The following is a 19,468-nucleotide window of genomic DNA, read 5'->3' on the forward strand; positions in this document are numbered from 1 at the left end:
AAAAAAAGCCATTCCCACCATTTAGACCAGAACATTGCAGCTGGGCCTCCCAGTGCACCCAATATCAGCAACCACTGTGATGTTCACTACCTTGCAAGATGCAGCAAACCACCCTAATCTCACCACCATCTTCAGCATTTCCTGCTCTGCTGCATCAGATTTGACCCCAGGCTGTGCATGTGGCAGCCTGTGGTTGCTCACAGGTCTGGCTTTGCACATTGCATTGAAGGGCGGATGCGCGCGCGGCCTCTGCTCCGTTTCCGTAAACACGAAGCCAAAGCAGGAGGGCGGGGTTGGAGAGCCGTGCTGCGCATGCGCAGTGCGGAATAGAGAGAGAGGGAGAGAGAGAGGTAGATATAGAGAGAGGGAGAGAGAGAGGTAGATATATAGAGAGAGAGAGAGAGAGAGAGAGAGAACCCCCCAGACTTCAGATCTCAAAAAGCAAAAGCTAAGTGCTGCAACACCCATCGATCTGGAGGAGGTCCGGACATAGGGGGCTTTTGATCGTCTGCGTCGTGTTCTCCAGCCGGGTGGGACCTGCACCACGTCCATCCATCCATCAGAGCAGCCATGTCCATGGGGAGCGACTTTGGGAACCCTTTAAGGAAATTTAAGCTTGTGTTTTTAGGGGAGCAAAGCGGTGAGTCCTTTGGTTTTACCCTGCGTTCAGTAGGCGCTTGTGTTTGGAATTGCTCCGTTCCACCTTAAATGGTGCAGCAGTTCCATTCGGGCGCCTCAGGCGCCCGAATGGAACTGCTGCACCATTTAAGGTGGAACGGATAATTCCAAGAAGAGATGCCGAATAGAAAGCCAACTTCAACCTGTGCTCCACCACCATCCAACCACATGCATAAAGCATCTCTACCTCAATGCTTATTTCACTCCTTCGCAATTGCACCACTAATTTAACCCCTTGATTTCCTTACTAGTCATAAAAACGCACCATCATACCTAGGCATATTGCAAGCAAAATAGCACCAGATGCAATCAAATGTGCTTGAAACGTCAAACGACTGCTGCAAATGTAGGCATCTAGGCGTGGAGGACAACAGAGCGAGCCTTCCCCATGTCCATGTTGTCTGGTGGAGACACACCCAGGTTGCCAGTGTCAACTTGGCAACCCTTTGCCATTCGTCTGGAATAGTAGCCTTAGTAAAGGCTATAAACGCAATGCCAGCGTTGCAGCAGAGCCAGACTGGGTGTGTATGTGTGTGTGTGTGTGTGTTGGACACTAGAAGAAGATGCACCATCGTGATGAAGGTGATCTTGGGCTGCTCTGGGGCTGGAGAAGACGTAATAGTAGCACTGTCTGCTATGGGCTTGGGAAGATGGATGTAGGCTACTAAGCCCCCCACACCACCCCCACCACCCCACACCCCACCCAGCCTCTTCTTCCTTCTTCCTTCAATCCCCAGGCCTATCTATGATGCCTTATCTATGAGACTTATAATATGCATGTGATGTTATTAGGCTTCGTGGGTGGCATTGTGCCGTCATAATGGGGAGCTATTGTGGCGTCATGAGGCAGGACGTTGGAACACTGCCAGGTGGTTGTGTGGTTTGTTTTGGGATAGGGGTCGTGGACCATCGTCTCGGTACTGTGGTGGTAAGAACACTACACGGGGTTTTCTAGGCCGGGAGGGTTGCTCTCCTGAGATGTTGGGAGAAGCTGTGGAATGCTGCTGTCCAGGGTCCTGAAGATCAGCCTGCGTTGGATCTTGGGAAGTCGGATTTCTCGCGTCGTGGCACGGTATCTGTTACGTGCCAACCTCTGACGGGAGGTGTGGAAGCATGGATGGGCTTGTTTTCATGGTTTCTGGTTCCTTCCTTCTGAAGCCAGCTTGAGGAACAGGCCTGACCTGAGGAGCAGGCCTGTTGGGTGTGATGATCCGACTGAGGAATGTGGCTGGTGTAGCATCCCCACAGAGCAGATACAGTAGGTCCTGGCTCTGGAGCAGGACGACGAAGCGTATTGCTACGCCCTGTGTCCAAAAGTTTGTGGACACCCATTCTAATAAACGCTTCCCATTTGGAAATGCACACACACACACAGCTTGTCTTGTACTGCCAATAGAATAGGACTCTATGGAGCAGATCAACATCAGGACCCTGTTGGCACCATGCTGCTTAATAATGTCAGTCGTGGGCTTATAGAGGGGCATAAAGCCCCCCAGCTTTGAGGAGCTGTGGAGCAGTGGAAGAACTTGGTCTTGGATGAAGTGGGCTGGTGACCATCCAAAATCCTGCTCGTCCTTGTGTCCTTATGAGTGAGGGACTGTACTGCAGGCCCATTTGCAGGCCCTTTTGCAGGCCTTTAGGTTTCAAGTGATTAATATTTGATCATTTGAGGCAGATTCTCCCAATTAAATGGTGGTTAGATTAATAAAACAAGGAGATTTGCGTCCTTGAACATCTAATCAGCTTGTGCTTCTCTTCTGTTTGGATCAGGAGGTGCCTATAAGCTTATCCACAGTGCTGGTGGTGCAGAGGTTCTACTGTATTCCTCTGCAGATGATGCAGATCAGTTTTCTTGATCAGATGATCATTTGCTTCCAGCGTAATTGCTGGAACATCTTGGTGCAGACGGTGTGTGTAGGCCGAGTAGATGCTCAGCGTTATCCCTTAGTCACTGAATGTAATCTAATGTACATGAGTCACCACCGAAGCCGATAAACATGCCACTTGTTTTGTCCTGTTTGGTCTTTCAGTTGGAAAAACGTCATTGATAACACGGTTCATGTACGACAGCTTTGACAACACTTATCAGGTACGTCATCACCAGTCCATCCGTCCCTTATTCCCCATTCTCCTAAGGCTTTTAAATGTCCAATCTGCTTTCAGACACCACTGATCTGATGCTGCTGTTTTTTTTTTCTGTAGGCGACAATTGGGATCGACTTTTTATCAAAAACCATGTATCTGGAGGACCGAACCGTAAGACACCATTGATACTTAACACCTTAAACCCCAGCCTTACATCTGAGTTTTCATTTTAACACCTACGACTATTCAGTACGTTCAGTCTAGGTATTCATTAAATACTAATTATTCGATAAGTAGTAAATATTCAGAACTCTACCTAATTTATAATTTAATAAGAATGATTCAGCATCTGTTAATTATTCAGCAAAAATGAATGAAATCATGTTTATGGTCATTTTTTAAATCAGACGTGTAAAAACATACACTATACACACACTATCCTTTCTCTATATATACATTCAGTACCTTCTAACTACTCAGTACAGGCTTCATATTCAGCAACAAGGATTTAGTACCTACTAATTATTTAGTATGTATTAAGTATTCAGCAAGAATGAATCAGTATCTACTAATTATTCAGTGTGTAATACTTATTTGGCAAGAATGAATCAGTATTAAGACTATAATTATTAATAATTACATTATTATGACTACATTCTGTACCTGCTTACTATTCAGTATGTAATTATGACTCGACAATAATGAATCAGTACCTACTAATTATTCAGTATGTAATAATTATTCAGCAAGAATAATCTGGTACCTACTAATTATTCTGTGGCTACTAAGTATTTAGTATCTATATATTCTTCACACATAGTTACTATCTAGTACCTAGTTATTATTTAATATCTAATAATTATTCAGTAAGGATTGTTTAGTACCTAGTTATTATTCAGTATCTAATAATTATTCAGTAAGAATGATCCAGTACCTACTAAGTTTTCAGTATTTATAGATTGTTCAATACATAGTAAATATTCAGTACTTATTTAGTACTTACTAATTATTCAGTTCAATTATTCAGTACCTACTAGTTATTCTGAATCTGCTGTGAAACTAAGATGTAATAATTATTCGGCAAGAATGAATCACTATCTACTAATTATTCAGTATATAATAATTATTCAGCGAGAATGAAGCAGTATCTACTAATTATTCATTATGTTATACTTATTCTGCAAAATTAATCACTACCTACTAATTATTCAGTATGTAATTATGACTCGACAATAAAGATTTGGTACCTACTAATTATTTAGTATGTAATAAATATTTGGCAGAATTGATCAGTACCTACTAATTATTTATTATGTAATTGTTATTCAGCAAGAATGATTCAGTACCTACTCATTATTTAGCACAATAATTATTCTGCAAGAATAATCTGGTACCTACTAATTATTCTATGGCTACTAATTATTTAGAATCTATATATTCTTCATACATAGTTACTATCTAGTACCTAGTTATTGGTTAATATCTAATAATTATTCAGTAAGGATTGTTCAGTACCTAGTTATTATTCAGTACCTAGTTATTATTCAGTAAGAATGATCCAGTACCTACTAAGATTTCAGTATTTATAGATTTTTCAATACATAGTAAATATTCAGTACTTATTTAGTACTTAATAGTTTGACAAGTTCAGTTCGATTATTCAGTACCTACTAGTCATTCTGAATCTGCTATGAAATTAAGATGTAATAATTATTAGGCAAGAATGAATCACTACCTACTAATTATTCAGTACCTACTAAAATTTCAGTATTTATAGATTTTTCAATACATAGTAAATATTATTTTACTATATTATTTAGTACTTAGTAATTATTCAGTTAGATTATTCAGTACCTACTAGTTATTCTGAATCTACTATGAAGCTAAGATGTAACTTCAAGTCATTTGAAGTATAGAGGTGCAGATTTGTGTGTGTGTGTGGGGGGGGGCAGTATCAGTAGTCAACAGCCTATAAATACATTGCTTCATATGTCAATAGTAAAACGCAACAGCAGGCAGTATTGCAGTGTCAGCGTTAGGAGTGATAACAGCGTGTAGTTTCTGATACATGCTCAGATACAGAGAGGCAGGTTACTACCTGACAGCATTTTTATGGGCTGTCACTGAATCTCTTGCTCTAATCTACACGTAGCTGTAAGAATTCATCCTCCAGCTTCAGCTTCCAATAACGTGCACTGATTCCCTGCAGGTGAGGTTACAGCTGTGGGACACAGCTGGACAGGAGCGCTTCAGGAGCCTCATCCCCAGCTACATACGAGACTCCACAGTGGCTGTCGTCGTGTATGACATCACAAGTGAGCTTCACACACACACACACACACACACACACTCAGGTAGAGTCATGTAATGCAGGCTCTCAGTCTGCCGTATCTGTTGCAGTCATTTGCTTCAGACAATCGTTTGGACACATGGTTCCCTGAACCCGGAACAGACAACCTTCAGACTCCAAACATTTATTACACAACCTTATTAATAACTCAACTCTTTTTATTCAACTTCTATTAGTTGTAATTCACCCGCTTTGGTGTTTTTCTAAGCTCGAAGGATCATATCTGATATCCGTGGTATGCTGTTAGTTACCTAATGAAATTGCTTCATTTGATTCGTTTGATTCAAATCAAATAATACATCAATAAAAATGTGGCACCATGCAAATTTTGAATCATATTATATATAATGTACAAACAAACAAAATGAGCATTTCAGATTAATTAAAGCCTTAAAAACACTCTGCTCCAATGTTACAGTATCATGCACAGTACCAAACAGATGCATGACAGATAAATAATAGAAATACCTCAAATACTGTTGCTGTCCAGTGAAAATCATGGATCTCCAAAATAATGACTTTACCTGAGAATGCAAAAATGAGTCATGAGTAAATTAATTTAGAGCATTTCTATTGGTCGGTTCATCCAGAATTATTTACACAGTGTAACGCCCGGCCCGGGGAAGACCGCAACATATAAAATGTAAGATTTGCTTTATTGGGAGCTATTAAAAGAGTAAGGACAACCACTCCTGATCTGAGGTCATTTAGGGTCTTCATTTAGGATTCTGCAACAGAGGTCATAGAGAAGAGAGCAAAAGCACAGCATCTCCTACAGAAATTAAAATTAAGGTGGTCAGATTGGTGGTCAATATTACACACACAATCCAAGCCATACCCTGGGAGCCAGGACCTGGATATGGCCAAGATATGGCTCGGCTTGACCCGCCATCCCTTAAGAATTACGGAAGACAAGCATCCAGGCCTTTTTCCTTCCTGGCACCGAAGTGATGGATCGAACTTCCCCTGGATGTCCATCTGCCTCCCATCTCTCGTGGGAGTTTACCCTGGATCTGAGCAAGCACCCCATAGCCAGGCCTATTCCACTAGCGGCCAGCAGAGGGCACACAGGGTCATGTGTATGTATATAAAGTATATGCCTGCTGTTGGACGCTTGCTCCACCCACTAATGTCAGACTGGACATTTGAGACTCATAGTTTTCATTTGAGACTCATAGTAAAACTATATATTTATATATATATATATATATATATATATATATATATATATATATATATATATATATATATATATATATACTATATATAGTAAAACCTATAGTACGCTGTGTTTACACCTGTAACTGGTTTAAAAGGTCAACACCGGTTCTTCTTCTCTCTCCAGATGTGAACTCCTTTCAGCTGACCTCTAAATGGATTGATGATGTCAGGATGGAGAGGGGGAGTGATGTGATCATCATGCTAGTGGGCAACAAAACCGACTTGGAGGAGAAGAGGTTCATTGATTTAATTATAAAACTGTACTTGCAATTCCACCAGTTTCTGCTACAGTCTGCCCCCCATAGCAAACCACAGCAGACCAGCTGCAGCTTTCATCCCTGTAGCTCAGCTCACATCAGAGCACATGGATTCAAGGAGGCTACTAGTTAGCACAATGCCTGACTGAACCCATGGAGTGGAATGAGGTGGGAATTTGCCTTTGTCACCAGGCTGTGGGTTAAAGTGATAGTTTGAAACCGTTTTCTCTCTTGGTCATACTGGTCATACTGGTAAGCAAGCTGGTTAGCCGGCCCTTGACCAGCATAGTGTATGTTTTCATTTGAATCTGATGGACTAGTTGGTCTTCCAGCATGACCAACCTGAATGAACAAACTGGTGGTCAAGCAGGCCACAATGGTTGGTCATATGACCAAGCTGGTCATATTGGTGGGACACCTTGGCCATGCTGGAGGTGGCCAACTGGTGGACTGGTTAACTGACCTGGTCAAGATGGTTAAGCTTGTAGACCAGCTAGAAAAGCATACTCCATGCTGGTCATAAGCTGAACTGGTCCACCAGCAGCTTAACCAGCTTGACCAGCATGTACTGGCCAGGCTCTTTTTTTTACAGCTGGGGAGATTTGAATGCTCAGTGTCTGGAACTGCAAAGTTAATGGATCCAGTGTACTTCCATGTTCTAGATAATAGTGAGTCGTACAGTATCAGTACTTAAGGACCACATAAGCAAGTCTCACTGAAGAGCTTACTGAACTCACCACAGCTCGTTGACAAATGTGCAGCAGCAGCTCACCTGATTTACCATCATTAAGCCCTGATTTACCACCAAACCAGGTGTTGATCTGAGGAGAACTCTAAATAATACTAGACTCCATGAGGAGAACTTTGGAGATGTTCTAATGATGAACACAGGGATGGATAACCACCAGCATTTTCTGTAGGAGTGTTATTATTAGTGTTTATTCTAATATTACTTATAATACTTACTAAAATATTTTCACAGCTGCCGAGGTTTTATCTGTCTCATGTTTACCCACAGGCAAATCACGATTGAGGAAGGTGAGCAGAGGGCCAAAGAGCTGAATGTGATGTTCATTGAGACGAGTGCTAAAACCGGCAGCAATGTGAAACAGGTGAGTCTGGACGTCTGTAGACTCCTCAGTTCTGATCACAGTCTCAGCCTGAACTGCTGACTAAGCCTGCCGTGATTTTGTCCGGCCGTCGTCTCCGTTTCCGTCTCTCTGGTTTACGCTCATTTTGCTTTGATTCTTCAGCTGTTCCGGCGAGTGGCCGCTGCCCTGCCTGGGATGGAGAGTCTGGACGACACTAACAAAGAGGGCAGTATCCTTTCATCCATGCTCAAATGGCTTACGCTCCTAAAATACAACATGGTGCTGCAGAGGGTTTTTGGGAGTGATGCCATGCCATGTTTTTTGTGTGTGACCATTAAATTGACCCTCGTATTTCTATTACTATGACATCACTCAAAGAACCATTTTTAGGACCTTTGTTTTTTTAAAAGTGTAGTGTTAAAATGCCTCAACAGCAAGAAAAATAATTGTATGATTACTTTAATAATATAGTTATTTATTATATAAAAATACTGGTTCTAATGGTAATTAGAGTAAACACTCATTTTATGGCTAAAATCAAATTTTTAGGTGACTTGGATGATCTTAAAAAACATAACCAGGTCCTAATAGAGTGTATTATTGTGTATATTGCACCAGTGTAAATAGTTCCTCCAGTCAGTTTTTCACCAAAATGTTCAGCTGTAATTGTGGTGAAATTTAATATTTCATAATTTCCATGATCTTTTTAATAATTTCTCAAAACTCTGTAGTCAAAAAGAGGTTTCCTGTCCTCATTAGGATAAAGGGTAGGTGTGGCTTATTCTCTAGCAACTACAGTCTTGTGGAAAGGTTTGGACGCCCCTATTCTAGTGACATACACTGTATGGACAAAAGTATTGGGACACCTGCTCATTTTCTGCTTCTTCTGAAATCAAAGGCATTAAAAAGAGCTGATTCTGCTTTTGTTGGAGTAACTGTCTCTACTGTCCAGGGAAGATTTTGGAGAAGCATTGCTGTAAAGCTTTCACTGCATTCAGCAACAAGAGCGCTGTTAGTGAGGTCAGGATGTCGGATGATGATGATCACCACCTCACCTCATCATCCCCAACTGATCCCAAAAGTACTGGATGGAGCTCCACCACCATCATTCCAGAGAACACAGTTCTTCCACTGCTCCACAGCTCCCCAATGCTGGGGGGCTTTATACCCCGCCTCTAGCCCATGCCTGGCATTAGGCAGCATGGTGCCAATAGCTTCATGATGTTTATCTGCTCCAGAGAGTCCTATTCTATTGGCAGTAGTTCTTCTCTACAGGGACTAGACAAGCTGTGTGTGTGTGCATTTGCACATCTGTGTCAGCAATCGGTGCAACTTAATGCAGCTGAATGCATTCATTAGAAAGGGGTGTCCGCAAACATTTGGACATACAGTGCATGAAATGAGCTCATCTTCTAATTCTAATCTTCTCATTCTTCAGTCCATTCCCCAGTGATGCCTCAGCCATCCATGGTCAGGAATCCCACAGGGCATAAGCTTGTGCTAGCCTTCACCCTCCCAGCACTAGTAGCATTGTGTGATAGTGGGAGTGGTCCTAGTTAGTGGTGGAAATTGGGAATAACTAAATTAGGAAGAACATTAGAACATCCACATGAAGTCACAGTGTGGAGTGTGTGCTGTTTTCCACCCATTTCCACCCACAAGATGGACAAAGGTTCCCAAACTTTTGAAGGGCAGTGTACTGTGACACCAGATTCCTTGACGGCGAACCCCTCAGTGATCGACATCAAGCTGGATAAACCGCAGGAGCCTCCAGCCACCGAGAGCGGCTGCTCCTGTTAGTATAGCGCCCCCTCATGGACACCTTCATTTACACAACCTGCTTGTTCTGTTGCTTCCCATGGGTCAGCATCCAGTTGAACGTAATGATTGGACATAGGCTTTTTACATCCGACTGAGTGGGCCAAACGTTATCAGAGCTCTCAGATGTACAAAATCACATCCACATTGTCAACACCGATGCCGAAAAACAAACAAACAAACAAACAAAAGAGAAAACATGTAACAAATACAGAGGAAATACATGCTGTTGAGAATATGTAGGCAATGAAATGACACACATACCGTTTCTTTGGGATGAAGTAGTAGAAATAAGTTTTACGTTACGTTATGTTTTGTATTTTTCTACATGAAGTGAGGCGCTAGATGATGCCTTCATAGATATAATGAGACTATGGAGAATATGGAGAATATAGAACAGGCAGGGGCAGCAGTGTACTGGGTCATCATTCTTTCTTACACTTCATGCATGTCAGCCCTGGATTCATAGGTACAGTCACTTATTTCAGTCCCCTACTCGCAATTAGGGTTAGGAAAAACAGCAAAAAGGCTTTGAGGTTAATGGAGAAGACCAGAAATGACCAATGTGGCCTTGTGTAGGCCTGTCCAGATAAAGCAGAGGAGTCTGGTGCAGTGAATAGAAGCTCTGCATTGAATTTTTCTGGATTGACACATGTTTTTATTACACATATTTGATCAGCATAGTGTTGTCATTCCGTTCCAATGCTTTTGGCAGTGCCTGTGATGACGTAATAGGTTTTAATCATCTGAAAACACGCCAATATACTGCCTCACATTCCTCAAACATATATTTGTTTTTACGTGACTTTGACGACATGATCACGAAACCTCGACTGGTCACATACCCCCTCATCCCATCGCAGCCCCGCCAATCTGCCCGCTTCGCATGTCTCAGTAACCCGAGCCTGGCGTAGACTGCCTACAGTCAGTCCACTATTAAGGTACGGCTTAAAGGTACAGTGTAAAAGAGGCCTGGTGTGTTTCATCCCGGCTCCATCCGCACACTTTAAGATCTGCCATGCTGTACTGTATTGTATATAGTATTTATATTATCATTGGCATCCGTCAAAGACGACTCACGCTCGCCTGATCTGAACTACTTTCCGAAATGAAAAGGGCTTCACTCCGATCCGTTGTCGTTCTCTCCCACCTGGGCGAGGTTCTTCACTAGCAGGGTTGGTTTCGGTTGATTGGGTTGATTTGGGCATTTTGCTGTTGCCTTATATGGTCTAACACATTGAGTTCTTTTGAGGAGCTGTCCCAGCAGGCACTGGACGTCGGTTTGACGTTAGAAAGATGTTGGGCTCTTAATGTCGGACAGATTGATTTGATGTCAAAACCCGGCGTATAAATGTTGAATTTTGGTCACATTCATCAAACACCAACATTAGGTTGACAACAAGCTCCAACATTGTACAAATGTTGAATTTTGGTTGGAAATCAAAGTCACTTTCATCAATCACCAACATTAGGTTGACATCAAGCTCCAACGTTGTACAGATGTTGAATTTTGATTGGAAATCAAAGTCATATATTCGTGAAAATCCAACATTAGGTTGACATCATGCTTCAACGTTGTACAAATGTTGAATTTTAGTTGGAAATCAAAGTCACATTCATCAATCACCAACATTAGGTTGACATCAAGCTCCAACGTTGTACAGATGTTGAATTTTGATTGGAAATCAAAGTCATATATCCGTGAAAATCCAACATTAGGTTGACATCATGCTTCAACGTTGTACAAATGTTGAATTTTGGTTGGAAATCAAAGTCACTTTCATCAATCACCAACATTAGGTTGACATCAAGCTCCAACGTTGTACAGATGTTGAATTTTGATTGGAAATCAAAGTCATATATCCGTGAAAATCCAACATTAGGTTGACATCATGCTTCAACGTTGTACAAATGTTGAATTTTGGTTGGAAATCAAAGTCACATTCATCAATCACCAACATTAGGTTGACATCAAGCTCCAACGTTGTACAGATGTTGAATTTTGATTGGAAATCAAAGTCATATATCCGTGAAAATCCAACATTAGGTTGACATCAAGCTCCAACGTTGTACAGATGTTGAATTTGTACAATGTTGGTCGGATTTGAAATTCACATATCCAACACTTGTTTACAGCGTTGGGGCTTGATGTCACAGATGTAGAATTCCAGTTGGAACTCATTGATCAAAATCCGACAGTGGGTTGACAACAAGCTCCACACATTAGACAGATGTTGAATTTTGGTCACTTCATCATGACCACATCATGAAAACATATCAACATCTAACAACATTAGAATTTCACGTTGTGTGGACATTAACATTATGAAATTTAGCAGGCGTTTAGGATTTTGATTACTTAACATCTTAAAATTAACTTAAAACCAACAAACAACGTCAGATTGACGTTGGCATTAGACATTGACCTGACATAGAATTTTGGTTAGAAACCAACATCACAAAAAACAACATTGGGATGCTGTCAAGCTCCGAATGTTGGTCAGTTATCACCATGACTTAAAACCAACAACATATCAACATCTTACAGTGTTAGAATTTCACGTTGTGTGGATGTTATGAAGTTTAGCAGATGTTTGGTTTTGGTCACCAAACCTCACAACTAAATGTTTGACTTGGAAGTGACGTCTAGAAGATGTTAGATTATGGTTGCTTAACATCTTAAAACCAACATAAAATCAACGTCAGCTGTCACCAACACAGTATCAACACCGTATCAACATCTAACAACGTTAGAATTTCATATTGTGTGGGCCTTAACTTTATGTTAGGTTTAGCAGACGTTTGGTTTTGGTCACCAAACCTCACAACTAAAAATTTTGACTTGGAAGTGACGTCTAGAAGATGTTGAATTCTGGTTGCTTAACATCTTAAAATCAACATAAAATCAACGTCAGCTGTCACCAACACCGTATCAACATCTAACAACGTTAGAATTTCACATTGTGTGGGCCTTAACGTTATGTTAGGTTTAGCAGACGTTTGGTTTTGGTCACCAAACCTCACAACTAAATGTTTGACTTGGAAGTGACGTCTAGAAGACGTTGGATTCTGGTTGCTTAACATCTTAAAACTAACATAAAATCAACATCAGCTGTCACTATCCTACATCACATTGACGTTGGCTTCAGACGTTGTCCTGACGTTGTTGGTGGTCAGTTTGGGTGCTGAAGAAACCATTTAAAATCGTATTGTCCAGCAGCTTTTACAGCGGGTTGCTGTTACCGTTGTTATTATTAAGAAGGGAACACAGTACTGGAGGGAGCTGACTTCACCACACCTACAGATTATATCAATAATCAATTCTAACAGTTTATTCCGACAAACCTCAGCAATTCTAGGACTTTCAAATGACATCAGAATTGACACAAATTCATGTAGAATAAGAGTCTGAGCCTGTATAAAGGTTTATGTAGGCTTATGCAGGTGTTATGCAGCCTCAGGAGCACTGCCCTTCAGTACAGTGACGTCAGGACTACAGCAAGGAGGACTGTTTTGAGGTTTCACTCAAATTTGAGGTATTTCGAGGTTATTTCTGTCTCCGTTATTGTTGTTGCACAGCAACCGATGGCCAGCCGTTTGGTTTTGCTTTGAACTTCTAATACATGCACTTTGTTCCAGTGTCTTGAGAGAGGGAAACATGCCGTTGTCCGCGCCGTAATGTCATCAGATACGCTGAATTGTGTCACTTTTCCCCTCGTGAGTATTCAGTAGAGCACATTTTGGACCCAGGTGCAGAGCATTCATACAGAACGATGGTGGTTTCCCACCTGGAGGACGCTGATCTCGCTCTCCTGTGTGGATGAAAGTCCTCAGATCCAGATGGGATGTGCTAAACGGAGCAAAGCTGGGGGAGAATGTACAGAAACGTGGTTTAAGGCCACTCTATAAGATTCAGGTCATTTCACCAATATGCTAAAGGAATGTGAACTGTTTACTTATCACGGTAGTAGTCGTAGTTTAATCTTTAATATTTCATAATAATGTCTTATTTGATATATATATATATGTGTATTTTGTTCTGTTTGTTTACATGAATGCACTGACACCACTGTGTATAGACGTTTATGAATTAATGACGGCTGTTTTTTTTTTTTTTTTTTTTTTTAGCCTTTGTAAAGATCGTTGAGATCTGGTCAGTTCATTTCCAGTGCATGTATACTCTTAAAAAAATGGGGAACACTGCAAACCTTGCAGAAATTATATATTCAGAAGTGTAATCCTCTTAAATGTGGTCCAAGTATCGACTATTTCTCATTTTAAAATGATTATAGAATAATTATAATTATCATAACATCAGTGAACTAATTTCTAGATTATTTTAATTGACTTTATTTATCTTGTTTTCTTTTTATTCATTTAAGAATTAATAGATATTTCAGCTATTGTGAAGAAATACAAGCAAAATGCAGATAAAGTGACTTTAAAAACAAGTAAAAATAAGTTCATCCTAAATTAATGAGAAATATCATGTGAAATATCACATACCTACACTGGATTTAAGAGGATTTCACATGCTCAGATGATTTTGTGCAGCATAGAAACACATTTCTGGTTTCTATAAAGAAGCATGTCTGTAGTAGAGAAGGTTCTTCAAACCTTTCAGAGGTTCTTCACCCTCACGCCTCTCTCTTACACACATGGTTCTTCTATGGCTTTGCTCAAAGAACCATTTAAAGCACCTTTCATTTTAAGAGTGTCATTTTTCCGCTAGATGAGATATACAGTAGAAGCAGTAGTCACGTGACCATGATTTTGATGGTCATCAGGAGTTAACCATGAGATAGAATCACTGGAAACCTTAAATCTTGTGCTTGTAAATCTGCTGACAGCTCAAGAACGCTGCGAACAGTTCAGTCTTAGCGAGTTTAATCATCATAAATATAGTCTTCATTTTCATATTTCTCAGTTTGAGATGATTAGAGAAATATTATGATATTATTTGACTCATTTCTGGGGTTTTTTTTACTTGTTTGGAGTGATTATTTAGTGAAATCTGGCAGATTATTTTGCTAAATTTAAAAATAATAAATAATTCAGATTTGGTCAGAGATTGTGATTAAAACAAGCAAATAAATGAAAGTAAATAAAATAAAAGTGAATAAAATGACTTAAAAACTAAAACAAATGGTAGAAATATGTTAAAAATGAGTTGAAAATGTCTGTAATATTTTTTCTAACAATTTAAAAAAGAGAAATATCAGATATTTAGACTTGATTTAAGAGGATTTCACTTGCGGAGGTGATTTTGTTGCAGTAAAATCACAGGATTGAATAGGTTTAGACTTAATTCACCTCCTACTTCTCTCACACTCTCATATTTAACCTGTACTGTCCAGCCTTTTACGTCATTACCTTCCACTTCTGTGACACTAGTGTGCCTTCTGTTATTCTAACACCAAAATGCAAAGCTCTCATTGTATGGCTAGAACCCGAGAACAGGGACGTGAAGGGTGGCGGTCATTTGCAAAGCGCACTGAAGTGACCCCTGCGCCCGGGTGGTTTCATGGCGTTTGTGTGATGAAATAACTCCTTTAATGAAATCCTGTGTTCACTCTGTCCATCAGCGAGGTTGAAAGGTGTAGCAGGTCCAGTGTGAGAGGATGCTGAGTGTGTGTATGACCAGACGCACCGCGGTGCCGTGAGCTCGCGGGGCATGCTGGGACTGTGGCCATGGGCTTGAGCAGAGCAGTGCAGTTGGCTCTCTATTCATTCTGTATGGACATTTATGAGCATGACATCCGTCTGAAAAGATCAATAAACTCTGTGTTAATACCACACATCTGTGTGCCTTCTCTTCCTGCCCTTAGCATGGCTTTATCAGTGCTGTGAAAAAGTGTTTGCCCCTGTCTAGGGGGTTTCTAATAAAGTGGCCAGTGAGTGGAAGCATAAGGTGTTTCTAATAAAGTGGCCATTGAAGAAGCACAAGGTAGGGGTTTCTAATAAAGTGGCAATACAAGAAGCACAAGGTAGGTGTTTCTAATAAAGTGGCCAGTGAGTGGAAGCACAAGGTAGGTGTTTCTAATAAAGTGGCCAGTGAGTGGAAGTACAAGGTAGGGGTTTCTAATAAAGTGGCCAGTGAGTGGAAACACAAGGTAGGGGTTTCTAATAAAGTGGCCAGTGAGTGGAAGTACAAGGTAGGGGTTTCTAATAAAGTGGCCAGTGAGTGGAAACACAAGGTAGGTGTTTCTAATAAAGTGGCCAGTGAGTGGAAACACAAGGTAGGGGTTTCTAATAAAGTGGCCAGTGAGTGGAAGCTTAAGGTATGTGTTTCTAATAAAGTGGCCAGTGAGTGGAAACACAAGGTAGGGGTTTCTAATAAAGTGGACAGTAATGGAGCTATAAGATAGGGGTTTCTAATAAAGTGGCCAGTAATGGAGCTATAAGATAGGGGTTTCTAATAAAGTGGCCAGTGAGGGGAAGCACAAGGTAGGGGTTTCTAATAAAGTGGACAGTAATGGAGCTATAAGATAGGGGTTTCTAATAAAGTGGCCAGTAATGGAGCTATAAGATAGGGGTTTCTAATAAAGTGGCCAGTAATGGAGCTATAAGATAGGGGTTTCTAATAAAGTGGCCAGTGAGGGGAAGTACAATGTAGGTGTTTCTAATAAAGTGACCAGTGAGTGGAAACACAAGGTAGGGGTTTCTAATAAAGTGGACAGTAATGGAGCTATAAGATAGGGGTTTCTAATAAAGTGGCCAGTAATGGAGCTATAAGATAGGGGTTTCTAATAAAGTGGCCAGTAATGGAGCTATAAGATAGGGGTTTCTAATAAAGTGGCCAGTGAGGGGAAGTACAATGTAGGTGTTTCTAATAAAGTGACCAGTGAGTGGACGTTTATAATAAAGTCTTCAGTAGTGGAGTAGTGACCCTCAGTGTGGGGTTCCCCTGCCACAAACACTTCAGTTGCACTTTTGGAAGGGCAGGTGGGCAGAACAGAGAGAGAGTCAAAGTCTCCTTTTGGTCAACTGTGGACTTTCCAGAATTCTACTCAGAAATGAGCCTGTGTGAATCTGCTAAACTGTAAACGACTTTGACCCTCCGGCAGTGTGTTAAAACACCTCCCTCAGGACCTACATCTCAGCATTCCAGCTGCAGTTTCCCAAGCAGCTTCACCATCAGAGCGTCCCTGAAGGCCTAAGCAGGTTAACGGCCCCTCAAGCCCAAAGACCACCAGAGATTCCACCTCTTCTCACACAGACAGGTGGGATAAGCAGCAGAGCCATCAAAGCAGATATAAAGCTGACCCAGTGGAGAGTGAGGAACTGCCTCATCACAGCTCATCACCACCACCACCAGCAGCGGTGAGTACATTCTCTTCACCCAACACCAGTTTTCTGTAGTAGCACAGGGTAGGTGTTTCTAATAAAGTGGCCAGTGAGTGGAGACACAAGGTAGGGGTTTCTAATAAAGTGTCCAGTGAGTAGAAACACAAGGTAGGTGTTTCTAATAAAGTGTCCAGTGAGTAGAAACACAAGGTAGGTGTTTCTAATAAAGTGTCCAGTGAGTAGAAACACAAGGTAGGGTGTTTCTAATAAAGTGGCCAGTGAGTAGAAACACAAGGTAGGGTGTTTCTAATAAAGTGGCCAGTGAGTGGAAGCACAAGGTAGGTGTTTCTAATAAAGTGGCCAGTGAGTAGAAACACAAGGTAGGGTGTTTCTAATAAAGTGGCCAGAGAGGGAAAGTACAAGGTAGGTGTTTCTAATAAAGTGGCCAGTGTGTGGAAGCACAAGGCAGGTGTTTCTAATAAAGTGGCCAGTGAGTGGAGACACAAGGTGGGGTGTTTCTAATAAAGTGGCCAGGGAGGGAAAGCACAAGGCAGGTGTTTCTAATAAAGTGGCCAGTGAGTGGAGACACAAGGTAGGGTGTTTCTAATAAAGTGGCCAGGGAGGGAAAGTACAAGGTAGGTGTTTCTAATGAAGTGTCCAGTGATTGGAAGTATAAGGTAGGTGTTTCTAATAAAGTGGCCAGTGAGTGGAAGCACAAGGCAGGTGTTTCTAATAAAGTGGCCAGTGAGTGAAGACACAAGGTAGGGTGTTTCTAATAAAGTGGCCAGTGAGTGGAAGCACAAGGTAGGTGTTTCTAATAAAGTGGCCAGTGAGTGAAAGCACAAGGTAGGGGTTTCTAATAAAGTGGCCAGTGAGTGGAAGCACAGGGTAGGTGTTTCTAATAAAGTGGCCAGTGAGTGAAGACACAAGGTAGGGTGTTTCTAATAAAGTGGCCAGTGAGTGGAAGCACAAGGTAGGTGTTTCTAATAAAGTGGCCAGTGAGTGGAAGCACAAGGTAGGTGTTTCTAATAAAGTGGCCAGTGAGTGGAAGCACAAGGTAGGGGTTTCTAATAAAGTGGCCAGTGAGTGAAGACACAAGGTAGGGTGTTTCTAATAAAGTGGCCAGTGAGTGGAAGCACAAGGTAGGTGTTTCTAATAAAGTGGCCAGTGAGTGAAAGCACAAGGTAGGGGTTTCTAATAAAGTGGCCAGTGTGTGGAAGCACAAGGCAGGTGTTTCTAATAAAGTGGCCAGTGAGTAGAAACACAAGGTAGGGTGTTTCTAATAAAGTGGCCAGTGAGTGGAAGCACAAGGTAGGTGTTTCTAATAAAGTGGCCAGTGAGTGGAAGCACAAGGTAGGGTGTTTCTAATAAAGTGGCCAGTGAGTAGAAACACAAGGTAGGGTGTTTCTAATAAAGTGGCCAGGGAGGGAAAGCACAAGGCAGGTGTTTCTAATAAAGTGGCCAGTGTGTGGAAGCACAAGGCAGGTGTTTCTAATAAAGTGGCCAGTGAGTGGAAGCACAAGGTAGGTGTTTCTAATAAAGTGGCCAGTGAGTGGAAGCACAAGGTAGGTGTTTCTAATAAAGTGGCCAGTGAGTAGAAACACAAGGTAGGGTGTTTCTAATAAAGTGGCCAGGGAGGGAAAGTACAAGGTAGGTGTTTCTAATAAAGTGGCCAGTGTGTGGAAGCACAAGGCAGGTGTTTCTAATAAAGTGGCCAGTGAGTGGAGACACAAGGTGGGGTGTTTCTAATAAAGTGGCCAGGGAGGGAAAGCACAAGGCAGGTGTTTCTAATAAAGTGGCCAGTGAGTGGAGACACAAGGTAGGGTGTTTCTAATAAAGTGGCCAGGGAGGGAAAGTACAAGGTAGGTGTTTCTAATAAAGTGTCCAGTGATTGGAAGTATAAGGTAGGTGTTTCTAATAAAGTGGCCAGTGAGTGGAAGCACAAGGTAGGTGTTTCTAATAAAGTGGCCAGGGAGGGAAAGCACAAGGCAGGTGTTTCTAATAAAGTGGCCAGTGAGTGGAGACACAAGGTAGGGGGTTCTAATAAAGTGGCCAGTGAGTGAAAGCACAAGGTAGGTGTTTCTAATAAAGTGGCCAGTGAGTGGAAGCACAAGGTAGGTGTTTCTAATAAAGTGGCCAGTGAGTGGAAGCACAAGGTAGGGGTTTCTAATAAAGTGGCCAGTGAGTGAAGACACAAGGTAGGGTGTTTCTAATAAAGTGGCCAGTGAGTGGAAGCACAAGGTAGGTGTTTCTAATAAAGTGGCCAGTGAGTGAAAGCACAAGGTAGGGGTTTCTAATAAAGTGGCCAGTGAGTGGAAGCACAAGGTAGGGGTTTCTAATAAAGTGGCCAGTGAGTGAAGACACAAGGTAGGGTGTTTCTAATAAAGTGGCCAGTGAGTGGAAGCACAAGGTAGGTGTTTCTAATAAAGTGGCCAGTGAGTGAAAGCACAAGGTAGGGGTTTCTAATAAAGTGGCCAGTGTGTGGAAGCACAAGGCAGGTGTTTCTAATAAAGTGGCCAGTGAGTAGAAACACAAGGTAGGGTGTTTCTAATAAAGTGGCCAGGGAGGGAAAGTACAAGGTAGGTGTTTCTAATAAAGTGGCCAGTGTGTGGAAGCACAAGGCAGGTGTTTCTAATAAAGTGGCCAGTGAGTGGAGACACAAGGTAGGGTGTTTCTAATAA

At 41.6% G+C, this 19,468-nt stretch overlaps 1 protein-coding gene across 1 annotated transcript; it reads left to right on the plus strand.

Moving 5' to 3' along the window:
- Nucleotides 1-345: 345 nt before the first annotated feature.
- rab6bb (RAB6B, member RAS oncogene family b) lies at nt 346-15,296 on the plus strand. Its single transcript, XM_072691349.1, has 8 exons — nt 346-640; nt 2,709-2,767; nt 2,881-2,934; nt 4,973-5,078; nt 6,459-6,570; nt 7,610-7,703; nt 7,845-7,911; nt 9,418-15,296. The coding sequence occupies exons 1-8, from the start codon at nt 571-573 to the stop codon at nt 9,480-9,482; spliced, it is 627 nt and encodes a 208-aa protein (XP_072547450.1). The 5' UTR covers nt 346-570; the 3' UTR covers nt 9,483-15,296.
- The last annotated feature ends 4,172 nt before the right edge of the window (nt 15,297-19,468 follow it).

This window comes from Salminus brasiliensis, chromosome 11 (genome assembly GCF_030463535.1).
Source record: "Salminus brasiliensis chromosome 11, fSalBra1.hap2, whole genome shotgun sequence".
In the NCBI taxonomy this organism is placed as follows: Eukaryota; Metazoa; Chordata; class Actinopteri; order Characiformes; family Bryconidae; genus Salminus; species Salminus brasiliensis.